Source organism: Hirundo rustica, chromosome 7 (genome assembly GCF_015227805.2).
Source record: "Hirundo rustica isolate bHirRus1 chromosome 7, bHirRus1.pri.v3, whole genome shotgun sequence".
NCBI classification, from domain to species: Eukaryota; Metazoa; Chordata; class Aves; order Passeriformes; family Hirundinidae; genus Hirundo; species Hirundo rustica.
Genome location: NC_053456.1, coordinates 25,188,196 through 25,215,268, shown reverse-complemented (window position 1 = coordinate 25,215,268; position 27,073 = coordinate 25,188,196). Strand labels below are relative to the sequence as shown.

The 27,073-nt window shown below is 38.5% G+C and overlaps 1 protein-coding gene across 5 annotated transcripts in view; it reads right to left on the bottom strand.

The window, feature by feature from the left end:
• PARD3B (par-3 family cell polarity regulator beta) overlaps positions 1 to 27,073 on the bottom strand; it is a 393,607-nt gene that overhangs the window by 270,392 nt on the left and 96,142 nt on the right. For 4 of the 5 annotated variants that reach the window (XM_058421311.1, XM_040069267.1, XM_040069269.1 and 1 more), the window contains exon 3: positions 4,886 to 5,054. The exons of the other annotated variant lie outside the window; for it this stretch is intronic. In XM_058421311.1, coding sequence (XP_058277294.1) covers positions 4,886 to 5,054 — 169 coding nt within the window. The remainder of the gene's footprint in view (positions 1 to 4,885; positions 5,055 to 27,073) is intronic. 5 annotated transcript variants of the gene reach the window in all.

Genomic DNA, 27,073 nt, shown 5'->3' with positions numbered 1-27,073 from the left:
AACTCCTGTAGCTTACAAGAGTATTTTTTAACCTGCTATCAGTAATTGCTACAAGGAATTACTTCTTTATCTAATCTCAGCTTTAAATGAAGTTACTAGTTTACACTAGTAAAGGTATCAATCGATTAGTAGCATAATTTTATTGTAATAGCCAACAAAGTAATCTAATTGTCTCTGCTTCCAGACTGTACTCAGAAAACAGCTTCAGGATTCTTCAAACCAATTCCCAAATAAAGGGAAAAAGAATAAATAAAACAACCGACCAAAAACAACAACAACAACAACAACAAAAACCAAAAAACCCCAAACAAAAAAAAAAAAAAACAAAAAAAAACAAAAAAAAAAACCCAAAAAAAACCACCACCCAAGACCAAAACATGGAGATGCCTTAGACCTTACTTTTTTCATACCTTAGTATTCAAAAGCAACAAGTATCTTTGAATCCTGCCTGCCTTCCTCCAGGCAAAATCCTGACTACTTAACACCAAGGAGATGGGCAAGACAAAAGCAACAACTAATTTTGTGTGTACGCAGCCATCATTTACCAAATAAGCAAACAAAACACTGAGCCAGTCATGAAGGCATTTCCAGCTCAGAGTGACTTGTCCATAAAACGGATCCTCCATAAATAAATTAGTGCTCTCTCCTTCCTGCCCATATGGACTGAAAAGGAAAAACAAATTGACATAATGAAAATAATTCCCCCCTTCCTGTTCCATGACCTACCATGTGGGGAAAACCACTAGAAAACAACAGTAAACTCTGAGGTGCAAAAGGAAAACAGGAGCACTACTGGCACACTTACAGGTGCACAGAAAATTACAAGATGGTTTATGCGGGCCATAATCTCTTTCCCTGGGATGTGTGTTACCTTACACTCACTGTGGGCTGAATTCAACACACTGTGATTTCACTGTTCACTGCAAGGTTTTGTCTAAACACAGGTTTATATTCAGGAAATATGTTACAAAAAAAAAAAAAAAAGGGCAGTGAGGAATTTGCAATGGTGTTTGGGGTTAGAGATGTTGAAGTTTACCTCTAATACATTTTTCAAATGTACATCAGCTATTTCAGCATTTAGTTGCCTGTATCATTCTTTGAAAACTGTTGTCATGGCCACATCATTATTGTACTCTGGGAAATTCTGCTCACAAGAAACAGTAATACAAGACAAGCTCTGCTGCCATCTTAGCAACTGTCTCAATGCTCCTGTATCCACAGGCATAACAAAATCAGAAGATCCATTTCTTCCCTGTTTCAAACAGCTGCCTGAACACATTAAACAGTTGTGCGCTTCACTAAATTTTGTCATATATCTTAGCAAGTGCTTTATACCATTTGTATTGTAGCATGAAATATTTTCTTTACCCGAGCACAGATTCTGTCAAATTGGGATTTTCGCTTTTTCACTATTAAAAGACTCTGTCAGCAACAGCACCTGATAATCCAGTGATGTGGGGCAGGGAGGGAGGCACTTAAATCTGTCTGCACCTCATCTCATGTTGTGGACACAGAAGATGCTGTGTCCACCAACATTTGAGGTATTCTTGCATTTTTTTTAATTAAATATAAGGACCCACAATTGCACCTGTTTGGGAACAGAGCTAGATTTAAAAGTAGAGCAGTGTTTATTCCAGGGAAAAGGAAACAAATAGCCAAATAATTTCCTGAACTGTTTTAAGGAGATGTGTACTAAGAAAGTAATTTGATATTAAGTAAATTAAACTTACTTTTTTGCTCTAAAATTTTGCCAATTTATGAAAGCAATGTAAAATATAAGGTTATTTTAGTTTTTGAGTCAAATACAATACTGTTTTTACTCTGTCTCACTTTCAGAGTTACAGATGCTAAAGGGAAAAGTAAAAGGTAACCAACCTGATCATAAGAAGTGTATGATTTCAGACAGTCAAACTGATCAGTATTCTCGAAAAACAAACAGAAAAACACCCTCAAAGAAGTAACCATACAATAAAAAAAACCCAAAAAGTAAAATTATTGCCACCTCTATCTAAACAGAAAGGGCTTTAAGATTTGGTATAATATACAATTAACCTAATTAGGTCACATATACAATTTATAAAAGACAGAAATGTTTTAAGCCAGTATCTCTTGTGTCTGTTCTAAGCCAGTGGCAATTCTCTCATGTCTGACAAGAACAGTGTTTAGTTTCACGTGCTTATTAAGCACCAAGCTCTAAGAATTTCACAGGCAGATCATTAGCCAGACATTGTTTTTTACATAAAACCATGGATCTGATTTCGTAAAATATTCAACACCCAACAGAAATTAACAGGCAAAATTGTTCCACAATCTGACAATTCATATAACAATGAATTCCCTGCATTTCCTTCCTAAAACATCCTGGAAAAATACTTGGAAAGGTAAGTACATGCTTCAAGATAGTTCTTGAAGCACAGCTCTACCATGGAAAGCAACACTTTTTTCCTACATATATACTCAATCACATCCTTGCTGCCAAAATAAGAACAGCTTTATAAATTAATATTATTTATTTCTGCTAGCAAGTGGGAGTCAATTCAGTAATTAGACAGGAAGCCAGACTACTGTGTTTCATGCATCAATGATACTAATACAAGCAAATTGTCCTTCTATTTCTTCATTTACTTTTCAATTTGCCTCTAATGGAAATCGCCACATAATTTAAGGACCAGGGACTCGTACATGAAAGACAAAGGAAAAGATTAAATCCAAAGAACTGTAAACCATGATGTAAAATCCAGAAGAGAAAACAACTACATTTCAGAGTTCAAACCAAGCTACAGGAGGAACAGGTAGAAAGTCTTTCACTTACCCTGTAAAATAAACCAATCTGAAACAGAACCAATGAGACAAACCCCACTACATTTATGACCTCTTCTTGTAAGAAGCAGGCACCATTTTAACTTCAAATATATGTTAGTATTGCATTGAAAACAAAATAGAACCCTGACTGCTCTTTCCACATTATATTTCATCTCCTTCGTGCTCTACAGCAGGATTTCATAAATACAAGGACATTAACTACGTGGTAGCTTACTGATGAGCAAAGGAGCTTGAGCACTTAACTGCTTTACATAAAATTGTGCGACGTTGAAGTACTTCCCTCTCCAACCCTCTACTTACACAACAACAGTATGAGAGTCAAAACACATTTTTTTAAATAGTGCTCAGAGGTATTTGGAGGACAAGCTGTACTTTCTGAAACACACTAAAATGTGGTAACAGCGCAATTTAAAAACATGCAATAAATGAAGTGGCAAAACTTTTCAACACCGAGCCTTGAGCTACAAGCTATTCTGTATCTCATGCTTACCAAAAAACACAGACAAGTATATACAAAGTTATGTCAATAATAAGTCTTAGCTCAAGATTTTTAGTTATGAGAAATTCCTGTGTGTAATTAAGTATGGAAAAAGATTTTTCTATTTTAGAATATAGAAAAAAACAGATATGATCCATTAACACAAATTTTACTCTAAGAATTCTCATGCAGCTTGAATTTCAGAATTTTCTACAGCAGGCAACAAAATGAGCATAGACTTCAGTTAGAAGTTAAGTTACACAGCTTCATCCAGTGAACTGTAGTTGAGATTTTATTTTAGCTCACTGCTTTAATCAATTAGCCTTTTCCTTTAAAAATGTAATTGAAGTAGACAAGTGAACATTCCATTTTTAAGTTGTAACCAGACTACTCCATGAGAGCAGCACAACTAGAGACAGTACTTCTACCCTTGCCCCTTACACCCAGACGTTACTGCACAGCATCCGGAGATGTCCAGCGGCCCTCGGGAGCACACGGCGAGCTGGGCGACGGGCAGGGGCAGAACGCAGAGCAGTCAGTCATCGCTCATTTGCTTTACAGGCAGACAGCCACAGCATTCACCGTCAGTCTGGTTTTGAAAGCTTCTGTATCCAGTACTTAGGCAACAGCTCAGCCTACTCTCAATCCAGGAAATTTTTTAAAATGCTCTGTATGCAACATACAAGACTCCAGCTCTTTATAATTGGAAAACAGTCTGAACTCTTGACCATCCGAGAACACTTAAACAACACAGGGCACCAGAGTTGCAGCAGTTCATTCAGCACCGTCTGATGTAAGAGGGAATTAAGCAGCAGCCTTTTCTAATCACAGTCTGCTCACTTGAAAGTCAGAAAGGAAAACAGGCCCAGTTGTGCAACTTCTTCAAAAGCAAAGAGCAGCATATCCCTCTTCCCAGCTTCCCACACCCAAAACAGGGCACTAGCTCAGGTAACTGGTAAAAGTACTTCCACACAGCACTCACTGAACCCAGGATCCTCAAAAAAAAGAGCTGGGGTTTTTGTTCAATGACTGTGGTATTTGAAAATACTTAGCAAAGGTTCCATCTGGTGTGCTCTCAAGAATACTGTGATGGATTGTCAGCAACTCCTGGCCCAGCACAGGACATCCCCAAGGGTCACACTACATGCCAAAGAGAGTTGTCCAAGTGCGCCTTGAACTCTGTCAGGCCTGGTGCTGGGGAACCTATTCAAGTTCCCAATCACCCTCTGGTTGAAGAACCTTTTTCTAATATCCAACTTAAACCTTCCCCGACTCAGCTTTGTGTCATTCCCTTGGGTCTTGTCACTGATCACCAGAGAGATCAGTGCCTGGCCCTCCATGTGCCCTCACAGGAAAGCTTTAGACCACAGAGAGGTCTCCCTCAGCCTCCCCTTTTCCAAGCTGTACAGACCAAGTGACCTCAGACACTCCCCATATGACTTCCCCTCAGGGCCCCTTCACTGAACTGCAAGGCAAACAGTGGGATGCTAAAAAATATATAAACCTTTAAATATATAAAATCAGATCACAGACACACACAGAAAAAGAAAAATGAAAGAAAAAAACCATACAAGATATACATACCCAGTTTTAGGGCAGAAGGAGTCACTTCAATCTCACCAATGGGCTGAAAGGCAGCCAGCTGAGTTGCTACCTCTGCCTCAAAGGAGTCTGGGCTATTTCTGTCTGTCAAATTCCCATTGGTGCTGTCAGTCTTACGAGGAGTTTCTTGTTCATCATAAACAGCAATCAGCTATCAAAACAAAAGATAATGTAGTTTGTACATTTAAAGTATTTCCAAACTTCACTCTTTGGAAAAAAAAAAAACAAACCAAAAAACCCACCAAAACAAAGCACTTATACTTCCTTTAAAGTACAAAAATAATGATCTTATTTCACAACATCTAACAACAAACACACAGATTCCAGAAAGCACAGACATTTGTGTTTAGATACATTGACTTCAATATGACTTAAGTATATGCTTCAGTACTGCCCTGTGCTGACACACATTTCTCAGAGTTAGCATGCTACCATTAGTGAGCATTTTACATTATTTCAAAACACTTAGAGATGAGCATGTTTAAAAACACAGAACAGCATTTAATTCTTGGGGGTAGAGAGTGCTATTAAATCTAAAAAATTTTAGTGCTACTGACTGACACGCTGCACAAAGGTAACACAACCACAGGAGCTGCACTGAGCGAGCAGATGCATGTTTTATTTGTAAGAACATAATAACTACATTCCAAGGACAAGATGCATCCAGCACAATGACAGAGCATGAGGCCTCTCTAGCTGTCCAATCCATGTCCCTGTAAGGATGAAAGTTGCTTGGTCCAGCACAGCGCACACACACCCCCCCCCGTGCTTCTCTACCCACCATGTATCTATCCCTTTCCTCCCATCCCGCCCTGGAGGCCTGGACTGGGTACACATTTCTGAAAACTCTCGCTCAGTCACTGGCTCTTACACCACTCCAGGCACATGGGAAGGCTCTAAAGTCTGCTGGCCAATGCGGCCATGAAAATGATAAAACAACACCAGAATAATTATTTTTTGCCTCTGTTAACCAGGCCTTTCACAAAGATCATCCTTTTGGTCTCTATTAATATAAAGTGATCAGACAGTGGTTATGCAGCCTCATCAAGAAGTGACTCACACACATGTGGTTAGGTGTAAATAGTATGAAAGTTCCAGGAAAACAGTTAAGCATGTTACAGCTCTGGGAAAACAAACCAAAATATGATTAAAATGAAATAGAAGACATGATATTTTCAACTCTGGGATGCTTGTCACTCCAGAGTCCTCTCCAAAAGCAGAGGAGGTAAGAGCAGCAGTTCAAGTGTTCTCCCTACCCCACCACCTGACATGACCTAGTTCTTGTGCCATTTAAATGGCAAACACACTGCCTAAGGTGATAATTTATTTTACTTTTTCTGAACTCTTTTGGATTATCCTATTGTTTTCCCAGCTAATCAGGAAAAATACCACAACACACACAACTGGTTAGGCAACATCAAGATATACAGAAAAACAAGTTTAAAGGACTGATTTACTACTTTTTCTCTCTCTCTGTGTTATTTTAAGGTATGCATATGCTCTCTCTTATAAAAATATTAGTACATCAAATCTCCTCTGACACTTCCAAGAAGTGTCAACAATTATATCCTATGAAAAACAGTATATTAAAACAAATGTTTAAACAAACTCAATTGCCCAAGGGAAGAAACGAATGTATGAAGGAAAAGGAAAGAAAAATTCTGAAGTGCTTCTAAAAGGAAGAAACTGACATTTTCAGGTCTTCCACTCATTTATAATTTGGTTGCTAGAAATGTGTCAGCTCATATTTACCAAGGCACATTTCAGAGACACACAAAACCCTTTAAATAATTAGGTAGAAAACTTGCTCTCTTTTTCCATGTGGAGCCTGTTTCCTTTCCATGGCCATACAACTAAGTTTTTATAACACACAGTTTGCTTTTTACTTGACTAAAGCACATAGAAAAGATTCATTCCAGTAACAAGGACAACTCTCTTTGTAGTTAATTCCTGCATAACATGTAAAGCACCCAAGAGTTCATGCTGCATTCGTTATGTTCCAAAATTACATACAGCCAAAAAAGCTGACTCAGATCCAGGTACAAACAGATCACAGCAATTTTCTCCAGAATCAAGAAGAAACAAATCAAAACTCCTATCTTATTGTATCTTTCATTTGTTTCTAAAATGACTATTCATGTTCCTGCTATTACGGCAGCTCATCCTGATTCAGTGAGTTCCACCAGCATTGTACACCAAAAGGTTTGCTTTCTCAGTCTCACTTTCGCTGTGGAAATTTAATTTCTGCAAAAGAGGCTGTTACTAATGAAGAGGAAATTGGAGATTGCGTAGGACTGTGGCACTGAAAGCACTTTAGGTAATAGCAGGATACAAAGTTCATTTGAGCATCCACAATGTGGAATGGAATAAATGGAACTCAGTTGTGATTTGATGGGAACAACCGAATTCCTCAAACAGATGAAGCAGAGTTTCCCCCTGGTTTCACACCATAGAAATCTTATTGAATGCTATATTACTTTGGAATATTCTACACTTAACTGCATCGAGATGTTGCAGAGGTGAAAAGTAGGAACTGGTTAAAAAAAAATTAGACAAAGTAATGGAAAGCACCAGAAACAACAGTTAAACAGATAGGTACAAGCACTACCTCAGTCTCAGAAACCTCCAAAACATGTAGTGGTATAAACCAGAAGGGCAAACCTGGACAAACTGGCACTATAATTACTTCTATGTTTTTCTGCAAGTATTTTCTACTGGTCACAGGCAGAGACCAGGGCAGCAGCCATGTACTATCACATACTGTGGTTTCTAAGCACCACACCTTTCCTCAGTCCTCTAAAGCTCAAACGAATCTTGTGCAGAAATGAAAATATAGAATTATTTTAGCAGGCAAGTCAGGTCAAATACGGTGGGCACCGTACCTACCCGCCAGCCCTGAGAGGCCGACCGCATCACGGCCACAGCGCAGCCATTTCACTGCAGTCCCGGCAAGGCTGCTCCTGCTCCTCACCACGGTCCCCTGCCACTTCCCCAGGGCGGGTGACCATGTCCCCAGGACTCCTTTTGAAGGGCCCCTCGGTGCAGGGACACGGCTGGATGGGCACTGCCCTGAGGGCTGAGGGAGTCCTGCATTCACAGGCTCTGCCCTGCAGGAGGCCAAGGCCATCAGTGGTGCCCACCCCACCTGCGGAGGGCCCAGGCTAAAATAAAGTTTCTATTGCAATGACAATATCCTCATGTCACTGAGGGTCCCTAAAGCACCTGTCCTAGCACTGGGTGACACCACCCAAGAGCTGAGGTTACAGGTCAAACACCTTCCTCGCACCTGCTCAGAAATGAGCTGAGTTCAGGCAGGCTGAGGGGCAGAAATCCCAGCGCTCGAGGGCAGATAAAGCCCCCAGATCCTCTCCATATAGGGAAGGATTACAGACAAGTGATTCGATGCTTCTGTCAGCTCTGCCCCGCGATGGACCTGCCACTCCTGGTCACCAGTCAAGAAGGTTCAGCACATGGAGACACGCTGGCTCCTGTGCTCCCAACTCCTGCAGCAGAGACGACAGCACTGTGCCCCTTCCCAACTGTGCCCACACCAGCACTATTTCCACACTCTGAGCCGGGCAGAGCGAGCACAGTCACAAGCCAACAGCCTGGCAAACAGCTGGAAGAAGATTCCACCTGAGACAGACCACACAGGCACAACACCTGCCTGAAAACAGGAAGCCTCTTACTGCTGACATTCTGTGAGTGACTTCTGAGAGAAACGCACAGTTCCTTAGTCTACACCCAGGCACTATTTTGACAGATTTAAAAAAACCAAGGAAAACCTATTTCTTTGCAGTATGGAACACACCAGTAATTAGGTAAGATGATCTAAACTCCCATGTTTTACAGTGTGGAAAGGAGATGCTACAGTACTGCCTGTGGAGGTAGCAAAGATGTGATGCCTTTCCTCCCCAGCCATTTGTTTTCTAAAATGTTTATTTAGGAGAGAACTCCTAAGGACCATAGTTGCAGCAGCATCTTACCAGTAGCAATTCTAACACAAATACACTGCTAATCAATCAAAGTATCATAAATATCTGCTTCAGCCGTTCAAAGGGAATTAAGACAATTAAGGTTACTACTCAAAAATAATTCTCATAACTGACTCCTCATTTCCAGTATGGAAAATTCCTTAATTGGAAAAGCCTGTCAAAATCATTTGATAGAAAAGAATTTCAGGATGCATTAAAAAAATCTTCACAACATATCAATAAAACAATACCACTGCTCGCAACACTGGTTTATTCTTTACCAGTTCAATATTTACAAATATTGGTAATTCAGTAGGTCATCTGATTGGGGTTTTCTTAACACATCAAAATATTACTGTAGACATTTTTAAATCAAACAATTTGTACAATTTTGTACACTTGCTATAGTCAGGCATCTCTTTTTTAAAGGTTATTTAAAGAACATGAATAATTATTGTGAAAGATATATATGCATTTCTGTATAGGTGAAATGGTTCTACAACCATTATTATTGTTATTGCAACATCAATTAACATCCCACCAGTGACACAGAAAATCAATAATCAAAATTTAGTACTTATCCATCATTTTTGATTACTAAACTCTGTTTACCAACACTGACATAGTCACAACAACAAGGCAGCAATAACACTTCCGCTCTATTTGCATTTTTGGTGGTATCTTATTACAAGGGGCTTTGATACAGTCAAATTTTAACTTTGTATGCTGCCCTACGGCACAGTTCCTCCAATACTTTACTGGTATTTCAATTGCAAAGCTTGCAGAAAAGTAAAACAAGATTATGTACCAATTATGTGACTCCGTTCCCCAGCACACTCAGTGGATTAAGATCCAGCGAAGGGCGCACACTGCAGCCGTGCCTCCCTGGGCGTGGCGAGAGACACCACACACACAAGAGGCAGCTGAAGAAGTCCTCCCAAATTAATACTGCAACAGTTCTGTTTCAGTCCTTGCTAATGAATCTTAATTAAACACAACTTCATGGAGTTTCAGAGTTCTAAAGAAAAACGTCCTCACCTTTGAAGAAATAGCAGCGATTTAAGGCACTTGTTTGTTGAGTCAGAAAGTGAGTGACTTTACACTGCCCTATACACCATTTTAAATAAAAGGTTTCATAATTATTTCTCTTCAAACTACACTTTTGACAACTAGATTATTGTTAATAAGGTTAAAACCTGTATATTTTACTAGTTTTTCTGTACTGAATTAGAAAATAGACACCACTACTTCCCTTCTGACCCCAAACACCAGGCATTTACATGAAGTACTAAGGAAGAAATGGCAAAATACAAGCTTGTTTGCAATTAAATTAATCAGCTTTCAATTACTGTCAGGATAAAATCACTAAGAGAAGTTCTCAGTCATAGGCTAGCATTGGTACATTACTGAAAAGATACAATTTTCAACAGCTGAAATTATATACTCAAAAACACAAAAAGCAATTAAATGCTCAACTTCTATTAAATTTCTCATTCAAGTTGGATGGAATTTTTTTCCTCTCCCACCCCCCCCCCCCCCCCCCCCCCCCTTCACCTTATCAAGATTCTTCTCTCACTTAGGGACAACCAGAGGCAGTAAAACTGTATATTTATTCCAGACATGTTTGTTTCCTGTTCAGATACTCTCTGTCCATGATTTCAAATGCCCATTTAGAAAAAAAGATTTTTTTAACCATATTTTTACTTCTGATGGCCAGTGCTCCTGTGCGAGTGGTTCTCAGCTGCTCATAAAATAATGTGGCTAAAAAATTCCCCCTTTTTTGTGTTCATTGGTAAAAGAATTTTCACAGAAAGCACCTGAATTTTAACAAAGAGCTGTCAGGAAGAGTGAATTAAAAGCTCGGTGACTATTTCATTGAGCTCCATGGCATAAGGAGGAGTGATGGCTTAAGCCACAGGAGAAACTGATGCTCACCACAGGACCACATTACCTGGCTCTCTAGTCCCTCAATTTGGGAGCTGTAGGACTAATCTTGCATTTATGCCTTCACATACATAACAAAGAGATACAAAGATGCACAGCGTCTCTGTATGTCACTGACACCAGAACACAGCAACGTTTGAAACGACATTTAAAAATAATTTTAAAAATCAGAACTTCAATGAGTTCTACTTTTAACTTAAGTCCACAAGGGGACAAGGAGACTTTACATTGAGGCAAGAAGACTGAGGGTAAAGTTTCACCATAAGATGAACCAAAAAAGAAAAAAAGTATCCACAAAGACACTGTGAAAGTTGCTCCAGAACTCCACAAACCAATTAATGCAAAATCAGATTTTATATATTACTTATGAAAGAATCCTGTTCAAATGGTTAAAAGATGAAAGCCTGGTAACAGTGCAACACAGAACTGTGTTAAGGTTATTAGGGTATCTCAAAATGGATGAAAGCGTTATTTAAATTTTTCAATTTAAAACTTTCCTGGAGCTCTACCTTTCTTCAAAATTCTTTCAAGGTACTCTTCTGGTACATACTGATGAGTGTTTGAAATGGTGTTCTTGCATAATAGTATGCCTTGGAATTTCTTAAACTTAAAATAAAGGCTGTCAAGGAAAAATACCAATATACACACCATATGGCAAGCCTTCCTTCACACCTACATCTGAAAACAAATTACAGATATATTACATGAAAGCTATGGTGATTAGCTCATCTTGTTTACCTACATGCCAAAACGACATACACCAAAGTGTCTTCCCAAAGACCACCTGACACTTTTCCTATCCTTGTTATTCAGATTTTTTTGCTGTCCAAAAGCAGCCAAGAGCAGAATCCTACTACGCACATACAAACACTGGTAGCCTCTGCTCTGAAAAGTTTCCAAGAATACAAAAATATTAAATAGAAAGAGAAGCAGCATGCCTAGCAGCTGCCAGCTCAAGACCCGGCTATTTCAGGAGGAAGGGAAAGCAGTTTTTGAAAGGTCATGAAAAAAAAAATTACCTGATTGATAAGCCCTTCTATAATTCTTCTTCCTGTCCAACCTATTCCTCCATGGGCACACGTGACTGTACTTCAAACAATGCAGCTGATTGGGTACTTAACGTTGATATTTGTGTCAAAGTTTGATGAGCCCTTCAAGCATGACTGAGATGTAATTTTTTAAGCCACTTAGTAACTACTTGAGAGCTGTTATGGAGATCCAATAGTACAATACAGACATTCCTTGAGGGTTGACTTCGGGTAGCTTCCCTGGCAGATATAAATGCTAGTGCTAAAATGTCAAGGATTTATAATTATGATGGCGGATGCATAAAACACATAAAACAAGCCTTATTAGGGCTGATTGAAGTAAATATACCAAAGGACATTTCTCCTTTCTTCTGTGAAAGATTCATGTTCAATGCTATTTGTAGCCTGTCACACTCATTATGTTTTCATGTGAAATAGCTTCTGAGTTTTGCTAGATAACAAATGCCCTTTGCTTTTATTCTTCCTCTATGCAAGTGAAAAAAACAAATTGAAGAAGGACTGTGGAATGCAAGACTGATTATTTCCTCTCTGCTTGAAACTGAGTGTTTTCACCTATATGGACTTTACAGAAGATGAGCTAATTTTGGAGAGTCCATTTAAAATGGCACTATAAAAAAATAGATAATTAATACCAAAGACTGCATTATTTACTAGAACCATGCTTGTCAAATGCAATTCTTAGAATCAATCATAGAAAAGGAAAAATTTACTGTGCCATGAAATAAGTCTATACTTAGAAATGAAAGTGATATCTTAGTTACTGCATTGTGAGTAAGCAGCAATGAATGTTCACTCTCATAGTATGAATTACAGCAACTTCATAATATGAATTTTACTTATTTCAATGCTAAATTAACTGCTTAGTCACACAACAACACAAACCTCACCTAACAGAACAGGCATCTTTGCTGAGAGAGAACCCACAGTAACTCTGGGTACTCCCAGACAGACATGGTCAATTGAGGCAGGGGGTGGAAAGCCAAACGAGGAGAGCTCAAGCTGCTCCCAATTCCTACTGGGGCACAGGCATTCCCACTCCTACTTTTAGCAGGCACCTTGCCTGGCATTCAGCAGACTTTTCCAGCACTGACCTCTTCTCGCACCTTTCCAGATGATTTTCAAGTCCTTAGCTGGCTTCAAATAAATTTTGGATTATACAGGCATGTGGACATCTTCAGAAATTTAAACCAAAGTAAACTGTGGTGAAGAGACATTATATCACTTCAACTAAGACCAGAGGGCATAAGTGGTATTTTTAGGAATTTGCATGGCTCTCCATAGCCTAGGCAATGACTTATGATGTTAAAAAGCAATTTGAATTGAGCGCTTCAACTTTCTTATATTTTCCAGATTCCAATTTAAAGAGGGCCCACAGAACAATTTAGGTTGGAAGGGATCTCTAGAAGTCACTGGTCCACTCTTTCACTTAAAGCAGGACTGGCACTTGGCTCAAACTTAAAGTTGACTTTGGTTGCTCAGAGCCAACCCAATTTTTGTGCATCTCCAGGGATGAATATTTCACAAGCCTCTGGGCATCTGTTTCACTGCTTGACCACCCCTGTATTGCAAAAAAACCTTTTATATATAAACAGAATCTTCCTCATGACCATTTAATGTCCATTACCTCTTTTGTCACTGTGGACTTTCAAGAAGGTAGGATGTAGTCTCCTCTACATTCCTAACCTATGGAATTCACTCACCCTTTCTCTCCAAGTCTCATGTTCACTCCCTGATCTTGCTGGTGATCCTGTGCTGTGCTTGCTTCAAATATGTCAGTCTTTCTTGCACCAAAGGAGCCAAAACTAAATAAAACAGTCCAGCTGTGGCCTCATAAGTGCCAAACAGATGGAATTGCTTCCCTTGGCTACTGTTCTGAGTGGGTATTTAGCTCTCTTAGATGCAAACCTGAGACAAACCTAGAACAAATTCTGACAAGCCACTCCTTATTTTCTCTCTCATTGATTTGACAATATGCATCATGTGCAAAAATATGGTTTTGCTTTAGCCCCAATTACTCAATGACAGCATATGAATTAGCTGCTTGTTTGGTTTAAACAGCTTTGATCTTTTTAGAGGACATTACAGGATGGGGCAATGGAACTAAAAAGAAAAAAGCAGCACAAAAAACACTTGCGTTGTAAAACCCATCAGAAAGTGTAAAACCATCTGTACAGCACAGCACACACAACAACTTCCATTAGTACAGACAGGCTTGATAAATCTTGGGATGTTGCCACACGTCATGCAGTTCTCACACTGTGTTTCTGTCTGTGCAGAAAAACATTTCAGTATTTACAACTGCCAAGAGTCCTATTCCTACTGATGCCTTGCTTAGTGAGACTGCATTATTTGCCCTGTCTCTGACAGTTTATACGTCAGGCTCTAGAAAGGCAAAAGTAGCTTACAAAACTGGTTGTCACCTTGATGAGGAAAGGTCTGTCCCTAATGATAAACTAATGTCAGTCTCTCCTAGTTTGTTATTAATTCTGTCAATACACAGTATTCCTAGGCATTTTCTAGCACAATATAATAAAGTATTCATAGCCCATTGAAAAAAACTAGAAAACAAATACTTTTTGCATTTCACATAGTGACCTCATTTGCAGAAGCATCATGACCCAATATGCTTCAGTAGCAGAAGTCAGCTGACCTTCACCTCTAGCAATCATGTCTCTAAAGAAAGCTCCTAAACATTATAATGCTCTTATGCATAAAATTCGAGACAGAGGAACATGAGGAGAGGGGAGAGACGTTCAAAAGAAATGCAAAAGAAGTATCACCAAATTCCTCAGAATGTATTTAGTAATTGGCTAGTTCACATGAATTGTTTCACCATACTCATTAATAGAAAGCCTCAAAGTCAACCATTGTCACTCACAGAAGAATCGTGTTTTCTCTTTCCCTTTTAAAGACAAACCAGTTTATAAAGACTACAGCAACGGAAGAAGAAACCCATAAAGTTATGCAGTCTCAGAAGATCAGTAACAGGCAAAATTGTGAAATATTCAGGAACTTTAGAAGGAGCGCAATAGTTCCAAACAGAAATACATATTCCCAAACGAATTACCAGAACAGAAGGGCTAGAAAAAATTATTTTGACTTGACACTTTAATGCACCATTACTGTGAAAACAATGAAACTAAAAGTAACATTTCTACAGATAGTCACATCCCTGGCAATAACAAAAAACCCTTCAATAAGAAATACTCATTTCAGCAATCAGCTCATAACAGACATCGTACCGCTGCCTTGCTCATTATACTCCTTAAAATAATGTTCTACATGTTATAAATTTCAGTCATTTTTTACCCTAACATTAGCTGCCCACAGCCTAATTGCATAGATAAGTTTCTTAATTTCTTAGTAAACAAATTAAATTTTGACATTGTGTCCAAGATCCACAGTAAAATTAAACATCTTTTTAAGGTTTTCTGAGTGTTAAAATTCAGAATTCAACTGAGCAAAATGGTATTTGCAAAGTTAGTAGCAGCTATGTAGGTACAAGTGTGTTGTGCACACCTTGAAGATGAATGTGTTTGCAAGCAGACAAAACATCACACAAATACCCTTTTACTACCCATGGACTGATCCCTGTTATTCATATATGAACACATCCTATTAAAACAGAATGCACAAGAAAAAAATAACACTCAAAAAATTACAAAACTAGTAATGTCCTTGTCCTCCCACAACAGGATAGGATCCAAAAGGTAAAACCAAAGCATATTTTCTGTAAGTGATATTATAATTGGTCATTAGATGGATTTTGACACAAACCTCATTTCTAAGGCTGAATTTCAATACCCTATTAAGTACATTGTTGAACATTTACTTGATGTAAAGTTTTGTGTAACATTTAGCTATAAAAATGTGGACTGCAAGTCTAACCTCTGAGCAATGATTAAAATTATCTTAATCTTTCTTAGGGAGACTACTTTATGCAAGAAAAAGCTTGAAAGAAAAGGGAACTTTTTGTTGTATAGAATATACTGCAATATACTGAGCATTGTTTCTTACCTACCCTAATTAAACTAAAAATTTTTATTATATAATAAAAACCACTGAAGAATACATTTAGCCAAGTCATAGAATTCAATTAACTGAGTCCTATCACTCTGAATTACTGGTTTAATGTGATCCAAAGCTTTATTTTTTGGGAAAAAAATAATCTTCATGCTTAGGGCATAGTTGAATTTTGATTACAGTGGTTTGAATAGTCTGCAAAACAGTGATATGTCTTGGGAATAAATAACTTCAGACCATTCAGATCATTACTCAGAAATTTCAAATGTGATTTTTCAGAGAGAACCTTGTTCATACATTTTCCACTCCTCATTACAAATGATTAAATTATATTCATAAAGTAAAGCACTTTTATATAAAACCCTCAAAGTGAATGATCTATCAGGCTCCACTTTCAAAAGCAAACTAAACTACTTAATAAAAACAATGGGAAAAGCCTAAAATACTTTCAGCTAATAGAGAATTCTCCTGAAATTTTTCAGTTGTCCTACATCTTCCAAAATCTTGAATATCAAAAAGAGTTATCAAAACTGAAGGCAAAAAAACAGCTCAGTATTTTAGACATCTCCAGAAAAGCGATCACGGCTGTTTCCTGACCTATCCAAGCTGAGGTCTCGCCAGACCTTGTAACAAAGAATTCATGGTTCTGCAGCTTTACTGCTACTACTTGAAAGGATTCACAGGAGAAGCACATTTGCCTTCCTCACTGCCACATCACCTTGTTATCCAACATTATTCAAAGGGTCTGAAATAACAAACGACTAAGTTGTCAGAAAAAGCTAACAATATTGATTCAGTTCTTCGTCAACTTCTATGGAAGATTTTTTTTAACATTTTTCTTCCAGTGTGGAAAAACAAACCAATACCATATTATGAGAATGCCATTCCTGCTCCTCTGACTCAGTTGTTGCACGCTGATGCCTTTCTGTTCTTCTGTGCCTACACCACACTGAGCATTCAGTCCCCACCAGGTAAGCCCCATGTTCATAATGGCATGCTGCTCTTCGAGGCTTCTGAGGCTTTAAAAAAGCCAAGGGGGGAAAAAAAACCCACACAGAAAAATTCCAGACACGTTAACAAATATATTAACTCTGCCTTGAATCTTTATCCTTCAGTCAAATTATTTTCTGTCCAAGATACTAAAAGTGTTTTTTCACCGTTAGCTGAAATCAAGTCTCAAGGGTTTCTAGCCAACGTAAGTTAAATAGCTTTTTATTAGTAATTCACCCACACACACTGCAGAACTTGACACTGGTCTTCACATAGGTCCCTGAAAGTACTTTTATTTCTAATTTAAATATCTATGTGCCTCTAAAAAAGAAACCAATCCAAAACCATACCTAGAAACATACACAAAAAAGACCAAACCGAAACACGACACAGTCCATTAGTGATGAAGAGGAGCCACATCTGGCAAACCCCAGGATGTCCACTACTCACTTCAACACAAATTGAGGAGAGATGTTTAAGACAAAAAAATGCCATTCCTTTCTCTCCCAGGTTGTACTTTAATCTAGAAGTTAGGCCAGGCTGAGTTTGGGCTGTTCTCACTGGGAGCTCCATGGTCTAAGACTGACACCAGGCCAGAACGGCATTTCTGACAGCCTGCCCCCAGAAGGTCAATGCTCAGGAGAAGTGCATCCCCCATGTATCCCTTGCATGGTGATTCAGCGATTTCAGAAAAGCTGAGAAACAGAAAACAAAAATTCACCTACTCTTCAAAGACATTATGTGCCAAAGTAAAATCTGCCAAATATCTACTACATGGGATATATCAAAACAGAACTGAACATTGTGTGCAGATAAAACACATTTTTTCCTACATTTTAAGTTGGAATTAATTTTAAGTAAGTTTGGCTAACACAAGTGAAACTCAAAGACATTATAAAAAATGTGACAAGGGATACATACTCTAAACAGAAGTTCTGACCATATTTGTGGTAAGATTTTTTTTATTTTATTTTTTTTCCTCTTTGCATTTTCCAATACACACTGCTTAGGTTACATGGGAATAGCACACACTTTGGAATCAAAATGAAGTTTGCAGAATTGTGCTTCCAAGTATGCTAGACCCTTCCCTCTATCCATAGCTTACTAATAACTCCTTAGTACTTGCCCACTTGGCCTTCAGGGCTTTAGCACAGGAAAGAGGCAAGGAAGGCAACTCCGTCCTCTACCCTGGGCTACAGTCCAAAGTCATCACAGTAATTATTAGGATGCTTCATATTGCCTCCTCTCTCATTCTGTGCTTTCAGACTCTATCAGGAAACTCTACAGCTTCTCTTGACTTATCTGAGGCATCTGCCTTTGGATATGTCACCCCATTCCACCAGGATTCTGCCTGTATACTGGTAATTTCCAATCTACGCTTCAACCACAGCTTGGCAGCATGAGACAGGTAGGCTGCTGGATCGTCTGTAAGGTAATGCTAATTAGAATAAAAAAAGAGGAGGATTCCACAGTCAATTCCTACCCTCCAAAGAACTGCTCATAAGAAGCGTGTTCCTGTGCAACACTTGAAGGAAACTCACAAGAAGGGAATGCATAGAGCTAGCCTCATGGAACTAGAGCTTTCTGAAGAGATGAAACTATGAGCTCTGAGAGCAGTACATGACAATTCTTGGCAAAGAGTATATTCTAATCTCAGTTTATCTAGGCAATTCAACTCAAGAAGATCACGTTCAAAATGAAAACTCATCTGATCACAGCAAAGCAGGGAAACTTACTAGTCTTGCTTTTTTACAGCCTCTGAAAAGCAACTGAATGCAAGAGCTGAGCTCCATTCACTCCAAGACACTGAGAAATTCCTCCTGGTCTCATCTACTCTATCAACTGCACAGCCTATCATCTACAAACTGCTACTGTTCAATATACCAGCTTTAAATTCAAAACTCTTCCCAATACACATCCAGAATATTTTGCATTTTTTCTTAACTAAAATTCATTTTACTTCTCCGCAGCTTTAATTGAGCTTCAATTACTAAAACTAGCTTGACACAGGCCATGAAGAAGGAATTAATAGTCTACTAAATAAGAACTGTCACTCAGCATTTCCTAAGCTAAATCTAAAAATTAAGACTGTGAATAAATGTATGCTAAGTATCATTGCATAAATATGCATATAATGCATTTTCCTCTTTTAAAAAAGTGTTAAATTTAATGTACAGATATTTGATTGCACATCAACATTTTAATGGTGATCAATCACTGAAAATCAATGATTCCTTTAAATAAATGCAGAAATACATTTAATTGAAATCCAATTACTTTAAATATATCTTTGTTTACTTTTCAGTCACTGAAGACTTCAGGCAGTTTACTCCATGGTTAGGAAACAGGATCTCAGGACATAACCCACTAACTACCGAGGCTTTTTCCCTTCTGCAATCAATACAGTTGTTACACTGACAATGAAATACACCAGCAACCCAAAATTCTCATCCAAAAGTGCATCACTGAGGGTTTGCCCACACTCAATCTCTTTACATATTTTTTAATGCTATTAAAAGATTCCAATCCTATTAGAATGCAAATATAAAAGGGTAGAGAGAGCACACATAATACCATTAACATTCAAAGATTTCTTGCTTCCCATTATCAGATATTAATTCTCACATTAACTGATGTTTTGTTAAAAGAAAAAAACAACAAAAAAAACCGGAATCCATTAGCAGCTGCATTAAAAGAGAACAAAAGAGGCAACAACTGATGATGCGATTATGCACCTAACCCCTTCTGAAAGTTTCCATATCCAAGAGCACCAAACAAGCACTGATTCAACTTTAATTTCACACCAGGTATGTAAGTACATGTTACTGAAAAATAACCTTGACAGGGTTTCCTGCATACCGGTATTTTTAGTAAGCTTTGAAAAACAATCACTCATTTTTAGAAGTCTCTAGATGGTTTCCTTTAAGCTCTTTTTAAGCCACAATATGGCATGTCTGTGAAGAAGAAAAAAAAAGCTTATTTTTCATATAAGCAGCATGTTTCTGTTTCAACTGCACCAAGGTGGCAGGTGCCAGCCAGGAGCCTGCCAGCAGATGGAATAGCCCAGCTCAAGCAGACACTTGGAACACTGTCAGCCACCAGACCTGGTGTACCCTTCCCTTCACATGCTTCTCTCTCCTGCATATGATGGCACGTGGTGCTGTTAGTGGGAACAGCCAGAGCAGCCTGACACTTCCTACAGGAGAGAGATCCCAACAAACAGCTACACTTCAGCCAGCTACAGGCATTCAAACAGCACTTGTCCACCCCAGCCACGTCATGCCCAGACAAACATCAGCAAATGAAAGGGGATCCTGAGTGATACATCTTTGTCACAACTTGCATTCTCTCTTTGGAAATCCACAAATCCAAGAGTCTCAGACCAGTACTTTGTAAACAGGAATCATGTAAATTCACAGCACATCTCTATTTAAGTCATATCCCCACTCACACCTGCAGGACTCTACCATTACTGTTCCTCATCTTCAACATGTGTTGACCAACTTGATCAGTCTACAAATCTCCCCAAAACAAGGTCACCCAAAACACCAGCAGAAATGCACTATGATGTACTGCACATCCAACCAGATCAGAGCTTCACCAACACTCAGTAAGTCACCCAACTAATATTTCCTCAGGCATTATTAAAAACCACGAGTTAAACCACCTGAGTCACTAACAGCAAGTGACTCATCTATATTGTGAGTACTTTCTTCCACATCATATGAACATGAAGCCTACCAACCAGTGATAGCCCCTCTGAAAAGTCTGGCACTTCCACTGTTTCCTCACAGATGTTCACATTACCAATTAATCATCACCACAGGGCAGTCTCAGCACAGAGGCTAAGGGTTGAATATACTCACTTCAATCATACTTTGGAACTCTTTCAGTATTTTCCAAATAAACAACAAAATGTAAGTGAAATAAAACCAGAAATTCACATCCACACCCTAGTAGATAATGCAGCATAATGAACTGCCCTATAATTTTACCTAAATGGGGTAAAATGATTTTGAGGTACCATAAATCCCATCCTCAGTTCTAGCTCCACTATCATTATATAGATTCAGATGCCTCTGACTATGTAAACAAATATTTTAGGAAATTTAAAGCACATACAAGTACCGTTGAAGCATGCTATAAAGGAGCGTGATCAAAACGCCAGCAGCTCTGCTAATAAAGAGGAATTATTTCGAATTGTGTTTGATTATTTAAAAAAAACCCCAAAATATTGAATTAACATCCTACCAAAAGTGTAAGACAATATGAAGAACTTCCCCATATTCTCAGTGGATGATGTGTTAATGTCATTAAACATTTTCCATTTGCACAAATAAAAAAACAAAAAAAACCCCCAAGCAAACAAACAAACAAAATCACAACAGCTACATTCCAATTTCCTTAATTTCGACTGAAGCATCTCAACCCTATATGCCCAGAAAAATGCACTGGTTTCACTAAGGTTATTTGTTTCTAACAGCATGCTCTATCGACACACTCACAATGGAAGGTCACAAAAATAGCCATATACAAGAAGCGCTCTGTGTGTCTGTGTATACATACATGTGTGTGGTACATATATGTTTCATGAAGACTTGTGAAGTACAGCAGAATTATCCTTCCTACTCCACCAAGAGACATAAATGCACAGAGAAACTGATTTATCCAAGACTGTACACAACATCCATGGTAAACCTGGAGTTCAGCCTACTTCTCACAAGTTCCTTGCAAGTGAAATGAAATGATCTTTTTTCCTTACTAACATTTTCTCTTAATAGATCAAGTACTTCATGAAGTCTTGGTATTACTTTTCCACACAGAAGAACATCAGTGACGTGCTACACCAAATCACTTACCCACAACTGGCCACAAAACCAATGAAACATCTCAGAACTGCAGTGTGCTATCCACGAGGCCACAATAGCCCTGCAGGTCAGTGTGGGCACTCTAACTGCAAAAAGCAGAAAGGAATTTTAACCTGTTCTTTTTACGAGGAAAGAATTTCAACACCATGAGCCGTGTCGCTTCAAGCAAACATAAGCAGGTTTCACATAAATAGAAAGGTACTTGAAATTAGAATTCTTTATTCAGGGTTTTAGGTGAAGCTGCCGTTTTCAAGAATCCAGAGCTCTCACAGGACAGACTGTTGTACGAAACCGCCTGTTGTATGAAATAACTTCGTTAGAAACCCCCACCAGGTAACAACTTGCACTTTAATTACTTGCCAAGATGCTTTATTGGGGGCACATAAAGTCTGTCTGCAGAGACATGCATAATATTGTTAAGCAGAATTCACGTGCTCTCCATAAAGATTGTTTTCTACCTTTGGATTTCTTTGTGTGGGAACAGAATTCCCACACCACGAGATGGAAATTTTAGAACTGCTGATTCACTCACAGAAGCTTTTACTCCTAACACCCATATGTAATCTAAAATAAAGACGCTGAGCTGCAAGGCACATCTGTAGGCAGTGCTGCTAGAAAAAAATTCCTCGTCTATGTGGCTGACAAGTATACATTAGTCTGAATTTTTTCATAAACTATACATTTCTCAAAATTCATCCATTTTATGACAAATCAACACTACATCCTTTCCCAAATCCCATAATTAAATGCACTCTTTCAAAGGGAAAATATATTTCAACAGCCTCTAAAGCAGTTGGGTCTTTCACAAGCCATCATCACTGTTTCTACACAGCAGCAGAGGAGTACATTGCAGGATTTCAGAGTAGACAAAAACATGCAGAAACCAAAGAAAATGCATAATTCGGTAGGTAAATACTAGCAAACTTCAATTCCACTATAGGGACCTGTAGTTTCAAGGTCTTCCAGAAACATGCACTTTTCTTTGTTGGAAAAGAAGGGTTTCAAAACATATCAAAAAAACCATGACCGGGTAACTGGAAATAAACCTACTAGGAAGTATAATTTCAATACAATTAAGGCAAAAGCATTGCAAACCTACCTTTGTAGGAATTAGGAGAGGAACATCTACAGCATGCTCTAGTTTTCAATAACAGACTAGTGGATCTTACTGAAATTTTAAATATTCAGGGCTCAGTTAATAGCAGCTTTGAAAACTGCAGAGATTTATGAAGAATTTTAACAGGAAGTTGAAGCCTTCCAAATGAGTAACTGAAAGACTTGAACACATTAAAAGTCAGCATATATGAAGCGTGTCCCATGACTTGAACAACAGCAACAACAAAATCAACACAAGAAACACCCTGTATTTAAAAAATGGGGAGTGGTGGGAAGAATAGAAGCAGTTTCTCATAGTTTGATCACAAAGAAGGAATTAAATCATAAGTGACACCATTCTAATGAACCAGAACTGACTGTAAACTTTTTTTTAGGAAAAGGTATGCAGAATCAAATAAAATGCATCAGAGCTTGATAAAGATCACTACTTCAGCCACAATGTTATCTACTGCACATCTGCCACACCACATTACCTTACTACACTCAAGCATCATTTTTGCATTCTAATGTAGTAGCTTCATCAGATTAATGCCCAAGACATTTCAGCTGTGTTTCAAGTAAATAAGTGGACATACAGGAATATTATGCATGGCCTGTACCACTGACACTAAGCAAAGAAAATGTGATTAGCACCAAATTGCATCTGACAGGGGAACCAGAAAGCTGTCAAACACAATGACATGGATTCAGTATTTAGAAGGTAAAAGGGGGAATAAAGAAGCTGGCCATTCTGGCATTGAGACAGCAATAAAACACAACAGCTATGATAAATTAATTCATTTACTTATAAAAAATTAGAGGCTTCAACATGCAGCTCTCATTTATAATCTTGTCAATCTGGCAGAATAAACAAAAAGCCTATACAATGCACAGTGGGATGGAAGGGGGGAAAAAACAAAAGAGAGGGGGAAAGAAAAACAGATTTTTGCATTTAGGCTAACAGAATAATTTCTTACATTAAATCACACCAGATCAAGCCTTTGATAGCAGTGACTAATGCAAGGATACATTACAGCAGGGATTACTTTGTTAACTAGAGACAAACAGCATTAAATCAACAGGAAGGCTTGAGATCAAACACTCAGTAGCCATATAAACAAAATGAATTTTTCACATGCAAGAGATGCAATGAGTAATAGCCTATTAAAAGGATACTAAGAAGAACTAATGGGGCAAATGTGGAAGCAAACTCAAAAGACTGGTCCTTGGGACAAGAACAGGCACAGGAAGGAGGCAGTGTCCCCCTAACAGCTGCCTGGTGTGGTCATTAACACCAGTCTGCCTTGGAAATCCTTCCCAGGTAAAACAAGCTCTGCGACTTCCTGTAGCTCTGTCTCTGCAGTGCTTTCCAGGATGTTCTCCTGGGATCCCCAGGTAGACACAGCAGCTAATACCTCAACAGCAATGTGGATATTGTAATTTTTTCTACTGAGACCACTGTAATAACCAGAAAATGGTCTTTCAGAGGAGTCTTTCAGTGTCTGGCAACTGCCAGTAGGTGAGTTCAGACCAGAAAATAACAAATTTCCTCATAATGACGGAACGCCTATCCATATCTTAACAGAACGAGATGGATCATCACGACACCAGCAATAAGACCAACTGTCACCATCCCCAAAGAGGCTGGATTTTAACCTCCCAGCATTTCACACCTTGACTGACCATTGCAGATTATTCAAATCTTACCTATGCTGAGCCACGTATCTTGACCACAAAGTGTTTAGGGTACAGTCTGTTCATATACAGCTCTGAATGCTGGAGAGATTGCTCCAAAACCCAGCAAAAAGAGCTGCCTAGAAGACAGACTCGCTACACACTTACTCTGTAGCAGCCTCGAAGGACCCCAGGAGATGAGGCAGACAATGAGCCCCAGAAATCAGTTTTGATGCCCACTGCAAAGGCTGGCATCAAAAGACAAGTTGGTCACTAACAACATTCCCCACTTTTAACTACATGTCCAGCTTACAGGGGAGTGACAGACCAGGGCAGATGAGGCATTTGCTGACAAGCACACAAGACTGTGGCAGCACATATTCCGGGGCAGAGAAGGAACTTTAGCCAATTCTCATTTAAGACTAGTACTGATGGCTTAGTCCAAAAACGCCCTTCTCCCTATCACGTGTACTTCAATCCACATAACTTTTATTTTTATCAGCACATGTATGGGGTGGTGGAAGAAAAGAATGAGGATGGAAAGTGTCATGTCTAATCAACAGACACAGCCGCAGAGAGCCAGGTCTGCGGCACACAGCCGTTCTGTGTCTGTACACACGCGTTCTGAGCGTATACATACCTTGTGACTAAATGCTAGTGTTACTGCTTGTGTCCTCACCTCCACAGTTAAAAGCAATTAGTTCTGGTACAAGGCTATTTTGAAATCTGTGATATACTTGAGAACAGATACTTTCTAGTTCACTTTGGGGAATCAACTAAATTGAACTATTTTCATAAAACTATTAGCCCTCAAGGTTTTGACTTTTGTACCTTTGCCACATACCTTTAACCACTATGATGATTTTTTTTAACATGTATTATTTTAACTAAGATATTTTCATTTTGGTCTACAAAGTACTTTGTATCCAATTCTATATATATTCAATTCAATGCACATATACATTACTGTTTGACACCTTCTGTTGCAAATCCACAGATTACAAGTGTTGCAAGGCCAGCTGGGGTTTACTTGTGAATTTCTGCAAGATTCTGATTTTTTTTTTTTCCTCTCCTCTAAACTTAAGCATGTAACCCTTATGTTTGAAGGACCAGCCCTCTAAATCCAGGCTATATCCTGTTTATATAAGAAGATAAGGAAAACAAAGATGGCCATGCCTTAAACGCCTAAGACAAAAACGGTTAAGCAGGAGTAGAGGCATAATTGATCTCCTATCTGTTCACATTTAGAGGCCCAGTGAAAATTATGCATTACTGAAATAACTTTATTTTTCCAGGGTTCTGCATCTCCATGAAAAAAATCAAACCAGTCCTGTAGTATTCATGTAGTGGAATATTTACGATATTATCATATGGAAATAGTATTTTTAATACAAGAGTACAAAGAGGTTTAGGATCAGCCGGTAGTCCAGGTCCTCTGCCAATTTGTGGCCTGCTTTTCCATCACTGAATTTTACTCAACCTTTTGAGAAAGACAATCTTCACATACTTTATGATCCCAACAGTCAGGGCCTAGAAGAGGGCATTAAATGACCCTGAGGAAGCCATAGGTCAGGCAACCCAAGAACATTTATTAACTGACCACTCAACCTTTCATCAGTCAAATTCACTACCATAACCTCAAATAAATTTTTAATTATTTCATATCTGATTTTTACAAAGCTTTGAGAGAGACATTTTAAAAGGCTGCACTGTATATATTACTTACAACACAACCAGAGGAAAAAACCCACAATTATTAAATGATTGCTACAACTAAAATTTTAACATCCAATTTCAAAATTTCAGCCAATTTCAACCCTTGAGTAATGAAAAATGTGCATATATAGAAGTTTACATGACCTACATGAATACAGGGCATAACCAGAGTAAGGAGAAAGGGGGGAGGAAAAAAACCCTTGATGCCTCTGTGTGACACAGAAGTTACAGAAAATACTTGCTGCCTGGCTCAATTCCCACACCATGTAACTGCCCTTAAAAGCATGTTAGAAGTACACTTTCCAGCATAAATACCTTTTTATTTTGACACTCCCTGCTCCACTACGGAAATGTTGTATTACAGCTCAGAACCATGCCATTAAAATCTGGCTTATGATTAAATTTCTTGTACTATACTCCAGAGAAGAGTTTTTGTGGTGGTGTTGCTTTTAAGGCACGCTGCTAAAGAAAACAAAATATCTTAGTAAACAAGTATGTTAAAAAAATAACTTCTCAAGACATCTATAGCTGCAATTGCAAGAAAGTATAGACCAGATAATTGCAGTCCCACTGTCACTGAGACTTCGCACTTGGTCACGATACAAAACATCACCAGCCATTACAACTTGCTTGAGCATTTGCTGCTCAATCAAGACAGATTTTGGAAACGTTTTCCTATTTTCTTTTCATCTGTGCTATTGCAAGAGAGCAATTTTAGCCCATAAGGCTGAGAGAAGAAGCAGATAACAGACAATACATCATTACTGGAACAAGCATTTGATCTACAAATTCCAAGAGAGCCATGGATACTAGAGTGCACTGCAAAGAAGTACTGAA